Raw genomic sequence first — 12,397 nt, forward strand, 5'->3', positions numbered from 1 at the left:
AGGCCGTTCTTTAAAGTATAATGTTAACTTACGTTTTCCTTTAAACTTAAGGGGTCATCCTTAAAACCCTCTAATTATAACTTGAAAACGATGACCTTTGTGCCAAAATGTTACTTGAAGTTGCCTGTGGTTTTTAAGATAGTGGAAACCTCGGGAAACCTTGAATAGTTTCCTGTCTATATTGACACTAAATTATAAATAATAGTACTCCTGACCAGTCCAACATGTTTATTGTCTTATAAACGCGAATTCAATTTATCTTTACAAATATCCTTAATATTAGACGTTTTACGAGATTCCCCTCGATACCAAGCCCAAAACATATTCTCCAACTCTATCAAAGGAGCTTCGAAAAATATATACAGTACAAAGGCCAAGATATGACTGACGCACGAGGTTCCGAAGAAATTGTAGATCTAAATTCACGAAGAGATAAAGTTGATCGCATTTATCAAATTACGTTTCAACTTACAAATGTGCTATGAGAAAGATACGAAGGACCCTGTCTGGAATAAGTGTACACCAGATGCACTTCATAATGAATCAAATATATCATGTATGAAAGTTTGAGCAATGGTTGAAACCCTCGCCATGACAACAGAGTGTTCAAGTAACCTGTAATTCAAAATAGGCTTATAATGAACGAAAATTGCAAGCTTACGGTTTAGCTGTGTTCAAATGCAATAAATACCTCCTTTTCCAATGAAACAAACGAAAACAATCCAAGCCACGCATAAACTAAAAACTGGTCTTTGACTTGCCGCAAAGATTGCCGCTTCGAGCGTGGTCCATGATAAACCGGATGCCCACGGGAATAGGGCGACTGTTATACCAACGCTCGAGGCTATAACCCATCCTATAAGTGATGTTAACTAATGGAATAGTGGTTATCTTAAATTGTTTTTATATGATTGTAAATAGGTAATAGTCAACACTCACCGTGGTAAGTTTGATTTTTGGATGTCGGGCTAGGTGGGTTCCGAGGAATAACCCTACCGCGTAAGACCCGAGATGAGTGGATGGCTGGAGATAGATGTTTTCGAAATACTGAAACGCTAGACTGACGATATTAAATTTTTTTTTGATAATTAGCTTCGTCACAAGAAAGAGCAAAAATTACATTTAAATGAAAGACTATTTTTAGCCACGTCGTATGATGGATATCTACAATGGGGCTCTTAGTTTGACCTGCCCTGTAGTAGTTTTCGTTACTATTTTCGTAATTTTTACGAGTAGGCTAGTACTACCAGAAGTGGTATGAGACTAGAAGTGAAGGGCTCTAGCATTGGTAATAGATCCTGGCACTAGTGAACAAATTTGAGGATTTTATGCCGCTTCCATGGCGCCTACACTAGAGAGAAAAAAATTGGTCGAGTTCCAAAAAAATTTCCTACCCCCTTCCCCTCAACCTAAAGCGGCCGAACACCGGCGCGGCTCCTTGAATCTAGTTCGGCCAACCGTTTGTGTTTTATCAAGTCTTTTCACTAATGCCGAGTGAAGAATTTGGTTAGCTCAATACTTCTAGTCTCATACCACTTCTGGTACTACTTATTTAAAAAGGTTTTTAATGAGGGTGGTACTTTCTCCTAACGAAAATATTAACACGTAAAAATATGCCAAGCGAAGTAACACATACTTGACTGTATTTGTTATCTCAGAACTTTTTAGGGTGAAGCAGTTCCAACGCGCAGCTTGGCATAGTTTTATACGTTAACAAGTTTGTAAGGGTCTCACTTCTTTTTTCGTTACTGTTATTGGCCATGTTGTTATTAAAGTCAGAACTAAATAACCCTTTTATAAAACTTTCAGTACTGTTATGTATATGTATGATAGTTCATATCCTTATGATAGTTCATATCCTCCTCGCTAGGTGCCGCTAGTGCATTAGGCCTAACGTAGGAGGAAATCAATAAAGCAGATCAAATATGGCACCCGAGCTATGAAGTCGTTGTTACTCTTCTCTCGTTAATAATCATTTAATTAGTTGTTTATATTAACCAATTATAAGCCAAACTAAAATATAACATGGTGCCAGAAGTCCGCACGACTCTCCACGCATAATTGTTTCTCGTCTGTCAGTATCTTCGTTCTCTTTTTGCATTTCTTGCCCGGAGGTAAGCGTACCAAATATGGCCGCGAATCTCCCGTCCATACAGCCCTTTGAGGCCGGGGCGAACCCGCCCGAGGCTTGGCGCCATTGGAGACAGGATTTCGAAGATTACATAGCGGCGTTGAAATATGACAATGAATCTGAAGGTACGAAAACTGCGCTCTTTCGCCATATTTGTGGTGAGGAATTGAAGAAACAATACAGAATGTTCTCCTTACAACCACTGGCGCCAGCGACAGCAGTTTCACTTAAACAAATCCTTGATGAATTCGATAGTCAATTTGGAGATTACCAAAACGAAATTTATGCCGCGTTCCTCTTTCTGGAAATTACACAGCGTCAAGGTGAGCGCTTTCAAGACTTTTATTCAAGATTGACACAGGCTGTTAAAGACTGTAATTATGAGAATAAAACGGATCGCATGTTGAGAGATAAGATCATCCAAGGCCTACAGGACAAGCCTCTCCAGGAGCGTTTGCTACGAGAGACGAGCCGCCGTGCTAAAACCTTACAAGAAGTTGTATCCGAATGCAAAGCAGCGGAACAATCTAAGGCCCAGTCAGAGGCCATGAACGAAAGCCGTAAAGAAGTTCATGCTATCTCCCATAAAGGTACCAGAACTCAAACGTCTCGTCCACAACAAGGTCAAAGTCACTCACAGGGCAGCTCCCACCAGCCAAATGTGAAGGCCGACTGTCGCTCTTGTGGAAGACAACACCCTCGCAATCGGTGTCCAGCTTTTGGAACTGTGTGCACCAAGTGTAACTTTAAAAATCACTGGGCATCACAATGTCATACAAGGCGTGTCGAAAATCCTAAACCAAAGAATATAGGAGGACACCACCGTTCAAAGAGCACAAATAGAAGAGTTCATGTTTTGGAATCCACCACTGAGGAACCACCTATTTACTTAGGAGCTCTAACGGTACAACCCACTGTCGGTAACCTCACAAACGAAGATGAGGAAGTAGAGTGGTCTGAAACTATATATGTCAACGACGAAGTTGTCACAGTCAAACTGGATACAGGGGCACATGTAAATGTCATCCCCCAGGACGAACTTGCTACATGGACTAACCCACCAACACTTACGTCAGCTAAAACAGCAGTTTTAAACTACAATGGGGAGCAAATTCCCATTACCGGCGTTTGTACCATGACCTGCGCGTCCGATATCACGGGGCAACAAAAGGCCTTTGAATTTTACGTCACTAGCTTACACACTAGCGCAATTCTTGGACTGCCAGCGTGTACTCAGTTAGGATTGGTCTCACGCACCTATCGCCTAAAACCGCCTCCTGATGATCTCGTTGACCCAAAATCTAAACCGTCCCGTACAGTACATACTGTGGAAGCGCCATCTACCCCTGAAACACCAGAAGATGTCATCGGTGACTTTCCGGATGTATTTGAGGGCTTAGGAAGACTCAAGAGGGAGGTTAAGATCCAATTAAAGGAAGGGGCCGTACCACATGTATCGGCGCCGTTCCAAATACCATTAGCGTTACATCCTCGAGTACAAACCGAGCTTAAGCGCATGGAGGATCTTGGTATTATCACTAAAGTCACAGAACCCACAGAATGGGTCAGTAACATGGCTATATCCGATACCCCAAAGAAACTAAGGATTTGCCTTGATCCAAGACCACTCAATCAAGCAATACTACGTCCACACTATCCGATCCCTACAGCGGACAGAATATTCGCCAATTTGCAAGGATCAAAGTACTTTACCGTCCTTGATGCCAAAGATGGCTTTTGGCAACTTCCTCTCGATGAGCCTTCGTCCTATCTCACGACGTTTACCACACCCTGGGGAAGATTTCGGTATCTCGTATTGCCTTTTGGTTTAAATAACGCGCCTGAGGAATTCCAACGCGCAATGGACGAACTTTTCGAAAATGACTCTCGCATCAACCCCTATTTCGATGATACCGCCATAGGTACGAAAACATTACCAGAACACTGCGCGTTACTTCGTAAAACGCTTGAGATAGCCAGGAAAGAAAATCTGAAATTCAACCCAACCAAGGTGCAGTTAGCTCAAACCAGCATCAAGTACTTGGGACATCTACTAACAGAGAACGGCATTAAACCGGATCCGGGTAAAATTGAAGCTATTAAACAATATCCCCAACCGCAGAGCAAGGACGACTTGCACCGGTTCCTGGGTATGATCACGTATCAGGCAAAGTTTACACCGAATCTCTCTGATCTCACATCCTCCCTTCGCCTGCTCATGAGGAATGACACGGCGTGGCTCTGGGATGCCAATACACAACGAGACTTCGACAAAATCAAGGAGACTTTAATACAAAGCCCTTGTCTGAAATTCTTCGACAATGAAAAACCAGTCACCGTCTCGGTAGATGCTTGTAAGAATGGCCTCGGTGCTGTCTTACTTCAAGAAAACGGCCCAGTAGCCTATGGCTCAGCTTCGCTAACAGATACTCAACAAAAATACGCTCAAATAGAGAAAGAGCTACTCGCCGTTATCTTTGGCCTGGAACATTTCCATAACTACACATACGGCCGTCGCGTCACTGTCCAGACCGATCATAAGCCTTTGTTAGGCCTCAGCGCCAAACCATACCAAAAAATCACTCCTCGCTTGCAACGCATGCTACTGCGCTTGACCAGATATGACTTCCACCTGGAGTTTGTTCCCGGAAAAGAACTTCTAATTGCAGATGCCTTATCCAGGGCACCTCGCACTGATCTTACCTTTAAAGAGCTGGATGTGGAGGTACAACCAATCCAGGTTTGTGTCATAGCTGAGGCATCAAATGGCTATTGGCACAAGTTACACCACCAGACGGAAAACGATCCGCACCTCCAAGCGGTGACGCATCACATCCGCAATGGTTGGCCGGCTAGCAAAAAACTCTCAGACGCAGATGCTCAATCTTTTTGGCACTGTCGTGAAGAACTGCATGAAACGGCTGATGGATTGATCTGCAGGGGCCACAGACTCGTCATACCCAAGGCAGCCCAGCTTGAAGTACTGAGCAAACTTCACACTGCTCACAGAGGAATCACCGCAATGAAAACAAAGGCGCGGGAATACTTTTATTGGCCTGAAATGAACGCCCAAATCGACAAATATGTCGAGCGTTGCACAATTTGTCAAGAATCGCAAAGGGCTAACGCACATGAACCTTTGCTCGATAGGGACCTACCTACCCGCCCATGGCAGAAGGTAGCCTGCGATTTTTTCGAACTTCAGGGTCAGAAGTATCTTCTAATGGTGGACTATTTCTCTAAGTACGTTGAAGTACAACTCACGCATGGGGAAACAGCCAAAGCAACAATCATGGCCATGAAAACTATCTATGCTAGACATGGAATCCCTGAAGAAGTAGTAAGTGATCAAGGTCCGCCTTTCACTTCATCTGCTATGGCCGACTTTCATAAGGAATGGAACATCTATCACAACATGTCGTCACCCTTGTGTCCGCGATCGAACGGTCAAGTTGAGAGGTCGGTTCAAACCCTCAAACATAGCCTGCTCAAGGCCTTCGAAGATGGAAAAGATCTGCATTCCGTCCTACTGGATTATCGCATCACACCCACATCAGGGTTAAAATCCCCAGCGGAACTTTTGATGGGTCGGCGCCTTCGTTCCTTCTTACCTAGTCATTCCGACAGGCTCTTGCCTTCATATGACGTCTCAGACGCGGCGAATGCACTGGTCACACGTCAAACCCGCCAGAAGAAGTATAACAACGCCCATACAAAACAACTCGTAGAGCTAAAGGCCAACGAGCGCGTCTGGTTTCGCCACAAATTGAACGAAAAATGGCAACGCGGCGTCATAGTCAATACTGGCGCCAACCCTCGTTCCTATGGCGTTAAGGCAGCGGATGGTAGAATATACACTCGCAACCGTTTCTACCTGCGGCCCGATCTAACAACGGATCGAGAGTCTACATGGAAACACCAGCGTACGGTCGAGGATTTCCACACCGTACCTCTTCCACCGCCACCACCTCCACCGCCGCCACCGCCACCGCCGTTGCGTCCTCTACAAGACCCCGCACAGCGTCCCACGGGGTCAACACGAAGTGGTCGGGTACCACGCAAGCCGGAACGATTCCAAGACTATGTTCCTTAAAGACTTTTATAACTTACTAATATTTCATGAATAACTGTTTTCTTATAAATCCGTCCCTTTTATTACTCTTGTTTAATTTGAAAAAAAAAAAAAAATGGGGCATGTTATGTATATGTATGATAGTTCATATCCTTATGATAGTTCATATCCTCCTCGCTAGGTGCCGCTAGTGCATTAGGCCTAACGTAGGAGGAAATCAATAAAGCAGATCAAATATGGCACCCGAGCTATGAAGTCGTTGTTACTCTTCTCTCGTTAATAATCATTTAATTAGTTGTTTATATTAACCAATTATAAGCCAAACTAAAATATAACAAGTACTTTGTAATTTTTCCTTTCTCCATAAATTAAATACCACGTAAATATCCCAAACTTAAAGTTTCTATCTTTTCAATAACTGCCTTTGAGCTTTGATGATCGGCCAATAAGTGGGAGACTCAGTAACCAAATAAGCCAACTTTGACTTGAGATATTTTTTAAACTGTACAAATTCGTAATTTTGGGGTTGGTAGTAGACCCAGTAAGGACCCTTGGTAAGTTAAATTGCAGACAATACAGAAGCTATGAAGTGTTAAGGTGCTTCGAGAAAGTGTTCGGAGTGCTCAGATTAAAAATTTACACACACAAACTCAGAACCCATGTCTATCCAATTCATATTTTTAAAAACATTTTAATAAATACCTAATATCCGCGTATTGGGCTTGAGCAGCTGGTGGATATTGATAAATGTACGTTATTATTCCGGTGGACAAAACACTTCCTCCTAGTAGCAAAGTGAGAAACACTGTGCCCAAGATTCTTTTCCTAATTTTTAAATGAAAAGTAGTTAATAGACATCTTTACGCTTCTAACAGCCTGGTATATAATGAACCTACTTGAACAACAGGACGTAATAAACGATTCCAACCAGGAACAATTGAATGTCGACGGACACGTACCACGCGTGAGACAAACACTGTGAAATCATTTAAGGTAACGCTATACTCGTTATAGTGAAAAATCCAGGACATAACTTTAAAGCAAAGCGTGGGTCCGGCGGTGACTTTCCTTACGAACTCCAGTTTCGGCTTGTGGGCGGGATTTATGAGTGCACTTGTGAATCCTGCCCACTAGCCTTCGCCAAGCCAAAAATGGAGTTCGTGAGGAAAGTCAACTTGTATTGGATCCAACGGACCCTCGATTTGCTTTAACGAAAAAAAACCCCGTGCACTATGTGTAACAAGCTGCTACTATTGCTCCCCGATGAGAAAAATTCGCGCTAGCCGAGCTACACCATTTTAGAGACAGAATTTTGGTTGCGAATTAAAATGAAATTACCAAGTCTCATTGCTTACCATTTTATTGACCGCGACGAAGTTTCCAATGAACAAGATATTTTTCCACCAATTTTCTTTGCAACTTTCGACCCTATCTTCCATAAAAAATTTATATTCGGGGCCAGATGCCATTAAAGGCAGTAAGAAATCAATGGCAGTAACGATTAACACTGCCGGCAGCAGTCGCCATATTCGGCGTAGGAATCGAACGAAGGGATCATATATTCCACTCGTGTCGTAGGTCTGAACTATTTTGTACGAAATCAGCGTAGCGCTGCAAAAGAAAGATTCGAGTCGTAAAATGTTTGCATCTAACCTATCGACCATTTTGACGTTAATAAAAGTCTCTTTGTTCCATCAAAGTGGTCTATTTAATCACTTTCGTCTCGCTTCATGATGACACTTACGAAATAAAGAGAAATGTTTCAATGGACATGAATGCTCCCATGACAGTAATATGTAAAACACTTTTTGTCATTGCTTTATAGTTGTAGAAGTTACCTAAAGTTAAAATAGGCAAAGTACGTTTTATTTTTATGCACAATTTAAAGGAAACACCCAGGTAACCTTTTTTTAGAAAAGGTCCGTTCTTTTAAGGTACAATGTTAAGTTACTTTGTTACCTATTAAGTTTGTGTCTGCAACCGTGTATGCGTGTGCGAGAATAACCATCCAAGTCGATATATACTTTAAACCCATCGTGCTGTCTAATGAAAAAGGTTTGGATGGTGTAGTCACCATGAATCTCTTTAAGTTCGCCACAACGGAGAATGACAGTATCATTCGATAGGCCCAGCTTTCTGCAAACAACGTTCATAATTATTATTATTGCTTTCTACTTCCCCCTCACGCGCACTTACTGTTTTTATGCTCATGAGCTTCCGGTCCTCGACTATAAGCGTGAATTTCTACCACAACAGTTGACACTAAACACGCAATTGCAAATGCTGATGAGACGCATCTATAATATAAAAAGGAAACAGGAAAAATTTGAACTTTGTCTTTCTCACTCGAAAGAAAATTATTCATGTCTACAATATGAGCAATTACATTTTCTTAACAGAAACATAAACACGTGTGAAAATGTCGAGGGCTGATCTCACCGTCCAATAGAATTTGGGTACTAATACTTCATTTGTTCACAGTGTAGGCTCCTGTACCAAAACGTAATTGCTTGAATATCGAAGATGCACGAGTAATTCTGATTTCAAATATTCATTAATTTATATGCTCTTTAGAATGGTAATGAAAAAGTTCCAATGTGCATTATTACCAGAAGTGGTATGAGACTAGAAGTGAAGGGCTCTAGCATTGATAGTACATCCTGGCACTAGTGAACAAATTTGAGGATTTTATGCCGATTCCCACGCGCTAAAACTAGAGAGAGAAAAATTGGTCGAGTTCCAAAAACATTTCCCACCCCCTTCCCCTCAACCTAAAGCGCCCGAACACGACGCGGCTCCTTGAATCTAGTTCGGCCGTCTACCACCGCGAGCGTCTCACCGTTTTGGAGGGAAAATTCAGAAACCGCTACTAGAGGGCCAACCGCTCTTGCGTTATCAAGTCTTTTCACTAATGCCGAGTGAAGAATTTGGTTAGCTCAATACTTCTAGTCTCATACCACTTCTGTTATTACTTATAATCATTCAAGGTTTTCGGACTTACATTACGATGATTTGTAGTTTGTCGAGTTGCATTTTTTCTGGCAATTCGCAAGATTCCATTTCAGCATTTATCCCTAACTCGTTCCCCGCTGTGAAGCATTATTTATTCCAAATGCTCAAAAAACCATTGTCACATTAACAAACTAAATATAAGTTTCATACTCAGCTTCACTATCTTGGTCAAATCTTCTATTGAGCAAGTGGAAGGTACGCAAAGTCCTAGTTTGGCGGGAAGGTCGTACATTCCGAATAACAATTCTCGCAAGTGATTCATTAGCTGAACGAAACGGTAAAATTTTTAATTATTTTTCGATGATTTTTGCTTTTAAGATTTAAAAAACCAGATAATTCACCTGAGTTTCGAAGGTAGCGTTTATTTTTCGAAAAACCGGTTCAAATAATTGCAATTTGTCGGGTCTCGGTGGTAAGGGAGTTCGAAATCTAACGATGCAATACTGTCCAGTTTTCGGTGGGAACCGTAGGTACTTGCCATCGTCGGGAATTTCTAAATTCAGACATTGTTGATAGTTGCCAAGTGACGCCGTATTTCCCAATAACATTCCGCTGCTAGGTTTTCCAGTAGCGTCGAGCACTGTGACAAGTATAATTGGTCTTTTCACTCATATTTAACGCTCGCCTAGTAAGGGCTACGTGTGTGCTAAAGGGTAAGCATATCAGCACTGTTAAGTATTGCGCGTCGAGGGGCTATTCACACAAATTCTCTGTTCATGTTGCACTGATTCTCCCCCATTTCACCCAAAAACAGTTGCCTCAATTCCCATTTCACCCAAAAACAGTTGCCTCAATTCCCATTTCTCCCAAACTCATTTGTCCCAAAATATTTTTTCCCAAAAACTGAAACATTGGCTATAATATAGTTTTTTAATTTCAATGCCTCTATTGTAACCGAGCTGAATCTAAGTTAACCTGACCTGACCTGTAAAACAATCAATATTTTGGAAATATAATTATTGTTCAAGGACCTTAATAAACAGAATTTGTTGGAAAAGGCCCGCTTTTATTATGCAAGGACCTCAATGAAAATAAAAAAAGATAGCCCACGTCTCGACTCGGAGAGGTTTATTTTGGTTTCCCAACTTGTTTTTACCAAATCTACTATTTCTCTTTTGCGTGCTTTTTAACATTTGTCGACCTGGTCTAATTATGTAAGTCAGTAAATTAAGTTGTGAAGCACAACTTTCCGAATTTCTGTGAACTACGATCAAGGGCCGAAAATTGCGAACACGTTTGCTCCGATTTGCCAACTGCAAACGTAGTGATTCTGTCCGGTGTTTGGTTCAAAACAACCTCAGTAAGATTTCAGTTGTTTTTTTTAATTGCGTTTAATCGAATATGAAGTAGACAATTAGTTTACCAGTAACGTTGCGTTTTCAAATTTCAGATACGATGATGTACTTACTTTCAACAGCCCATAGTTTGAGGTCTTTCAAAGCCGTCATAAATTTCAGTAGAGTGCCCAAGCATTCTCCACTTATTTCCGCTTCGGAGCCCAATCTGTACGCGTACGGCAAGACGTTCTTGATCAAAGATTCTGTTCCTGATTTCAATTCTTTTTCCAAATCTAAAAGTTTAACGTAAGCTACTTTTTCGGAAACCTCTACTTCTGGGTTTGGCAAAAAGCTAAACTTTTCGGCGTGACAACTGACCAATATCTCGACGATTAAAACGCTTAATAAAACCTGGGACTTTAAATTTTTCATGGTTCCTGGGTGCTTACTTTTTGGGTAATGACGAAATCCGTTGTTGTAAAATAGTTTTATAAAACGTTTGAGGTGGGAAATGTATCTTCCTTAACGTTTTGAGAAGACATCACAGAGAGTTATTACACTGGACGTGTCTGTGTGTGTATGTGTGTTTGTCACCGCATTCTTAATAAAGTTTCTTAAAACGATTTAACTAGAATTAAGGTAAATTAATGACGATTAAAATAATTAATATCAATTTAATTTATTTAATTGTTTAAGAAAAGCCTCTTAATTGCGTCTCGACTTGGAGAGGTTTATTTTGGTTTCCCAACTTATTAAATATGTTTTAAATAACAAGAAACCGGTTCATTTGTTTCGGTACGATTTGTATTTTAAACGATATTAAAATCACTTCCTTCATTAACTATAGATTAAACCTTAATGAAACTAAAACAAGATGATTAAGACCGATATTTAAGCTACATCTTTCCCATACTCCAGGGGCATACAAATTAGCAATATTTCGTTATTAGTGAAAATATCATTACTTCAATGAATTTACTTCTGTTACTATTGTAATAGTGCGATACAAAACAGAAAACTTGAGTGACGCTATGTTTAAAATCCTTACTGCAATAATTGTAGGCGTAAACATTTTGTGAGTAGCGGCGTCAGTAGCCCCACGATGCTTTGTCTTTAACATTGCTAAAACGATTACCGGTAACACAAACCTAACCTTTAAAAGAAACACAGAGTGATTAGCACCTCGGTGCGCTACCCTTAACAGTGCTGAAACGATTACCCGGGTCCCTAACGCATACCTAACCTTTAACAGGGAAACTGAGTGAATAGTCCCTCGATGCCCTACCCTAAACAGTGGTAAATGATTACCCACAGTCATTCTTCCAATAAATTTACTGATGTTAAAACTGTAATACCCTGGGGCCACAAGGTAGTATGTACTTTCTTTCGCCATTCTTCTGAGATCGTAAGACCATTCTAAAAGTAACAACAGTATACACTTGATTTGCTTTTTAAATTCCCCTCCATTTCTCTGAATGTTGATGTAGGGAAGCGGTATTGAAAGCGTGATAAACTTACTCTTATAACCCCCTCCCTTTTAAAATACACGAACGAAAAAGATCTCCTCTCCCATTCACTTCAATGACGAAACGAAAACTTAATACTGTCAAATGCTGCAATGTGGCACGACGCCTCCGCCGACTACGACAACAACAACAACAGGGGAGGTCAAAAAAATACCCACATCGTAGATGCAAATCATACGATGTGCCTAAAAAGGTGTACTGCGCAGTTAAGTAACAGTAAAACGATAATGAGAACTATGAATTCTAGTCTCGGTGCAAACTATTTTTTGGAATTATTTTCCTGCTCGACTCCCATTGGTCAGAATCCCATGGTGTGGAAAACTGGATATATCATTCGAGCGGGAAAAAAAACAAATGTGTCCTACAAATAGTAATAAAA

The 12,397-nt window shown here is 41.1% G+C and overlaps 1 protein-coding gene and 1 long non-coding RNA gene across 2 annotated transcripts; both read right to left on the reverse strand.

Annotated features, from left to right (window-relative positions):
* Window positions 1-213: 213 nt before the first annotated feature.
* On the reverse strand, window positions 214-10,673 carry LOC149678567 (nose resistant to fluoxetine protein 6-like). The gene is made up of 14 exons (XM_089836514.1): window positions 10,624-10,673; window positions 9,557-9,795; window positions 9,366-9,480; window positions 9,205-9,292; window positions 8,400-8,500; window positions 8,163-8,339; window positions 7,948-8,041; window positions 7,559-7,814; window positions 7,100-7,179; window positions 6,906-7,028; window positions 940-1,060; window positions 692-872; window positions 473-615; window positions 214-416 (listed from the first exon to the last, which is right to left on the reverse strand). The coding sequence occupies exons 1-14, from the start codon at window positions 10,661-10,663 to the stop codon at window positions 237-239; spliced, it is 1,938 nt and encodes a 645-aa protein (XP_089692640.1). The 5' UTR covers window positions 10,664-10,673; the 3' UTR covers window positions 214-236.
* Window positions 10,674-11,432: 759 nt separating this feature from the next.
* Window positions 11,433-11,908, reverse strand: LOC149678568 (uncharacterized). Its single transcript, XR_016366274.1, has 3 exons — window positions 11,848-11,908; window positions 11,731-11,778; window positions 11,433-11,645 (listed from the first exon to the last, which is right to left on the reverse strand). It is a non-coding gene; the product is annotated as an uncharacterized LOC149678568 (long non-coding RNA).
* Window positions 11,909-12,397: the final 489 nt, after the last annotated feature.

This window comes from Phalangium opilio, unplaced genomic scaffold (assembly GCF_054372755.1).
Source record: "Phalangium opilio isolate 3A_F unplaced genomic scaffold, DU_Popi_V2 ptg000042l_1, whole genome shotgun sequence".
Classification (NCBI taxonomy): Eukaryota; Metazoa; Arthropoda; class Arachnida; order Opiliones; family Phalangiidae; genus Phalangium; species Phalangium opilio.

Bases quoted from the DNA above. Each gene is read 5' to 3' on its own strand.
- LOC149678567 (XM_089836514.1), bottom strand. From the start codon at position 10,663: ATGACGGCTTTGAAAGACCTCAAACTATGGGCTGTTGAAA. The intron at 7,815-7,947 runs GTAAGTGTCATC...TTTCTTTTGCAG, and splicing joins GAAACATTTCTCTTTATTTC to CGCTACGCTGATTTCGTACA. The intron at 417-472 runs GTAAGTTGAAAC...TCGTGAATTTAG, and splicing joins ATCTTTCTCATAGCACATTT to ATCTACAATTTCTTCGGAAC.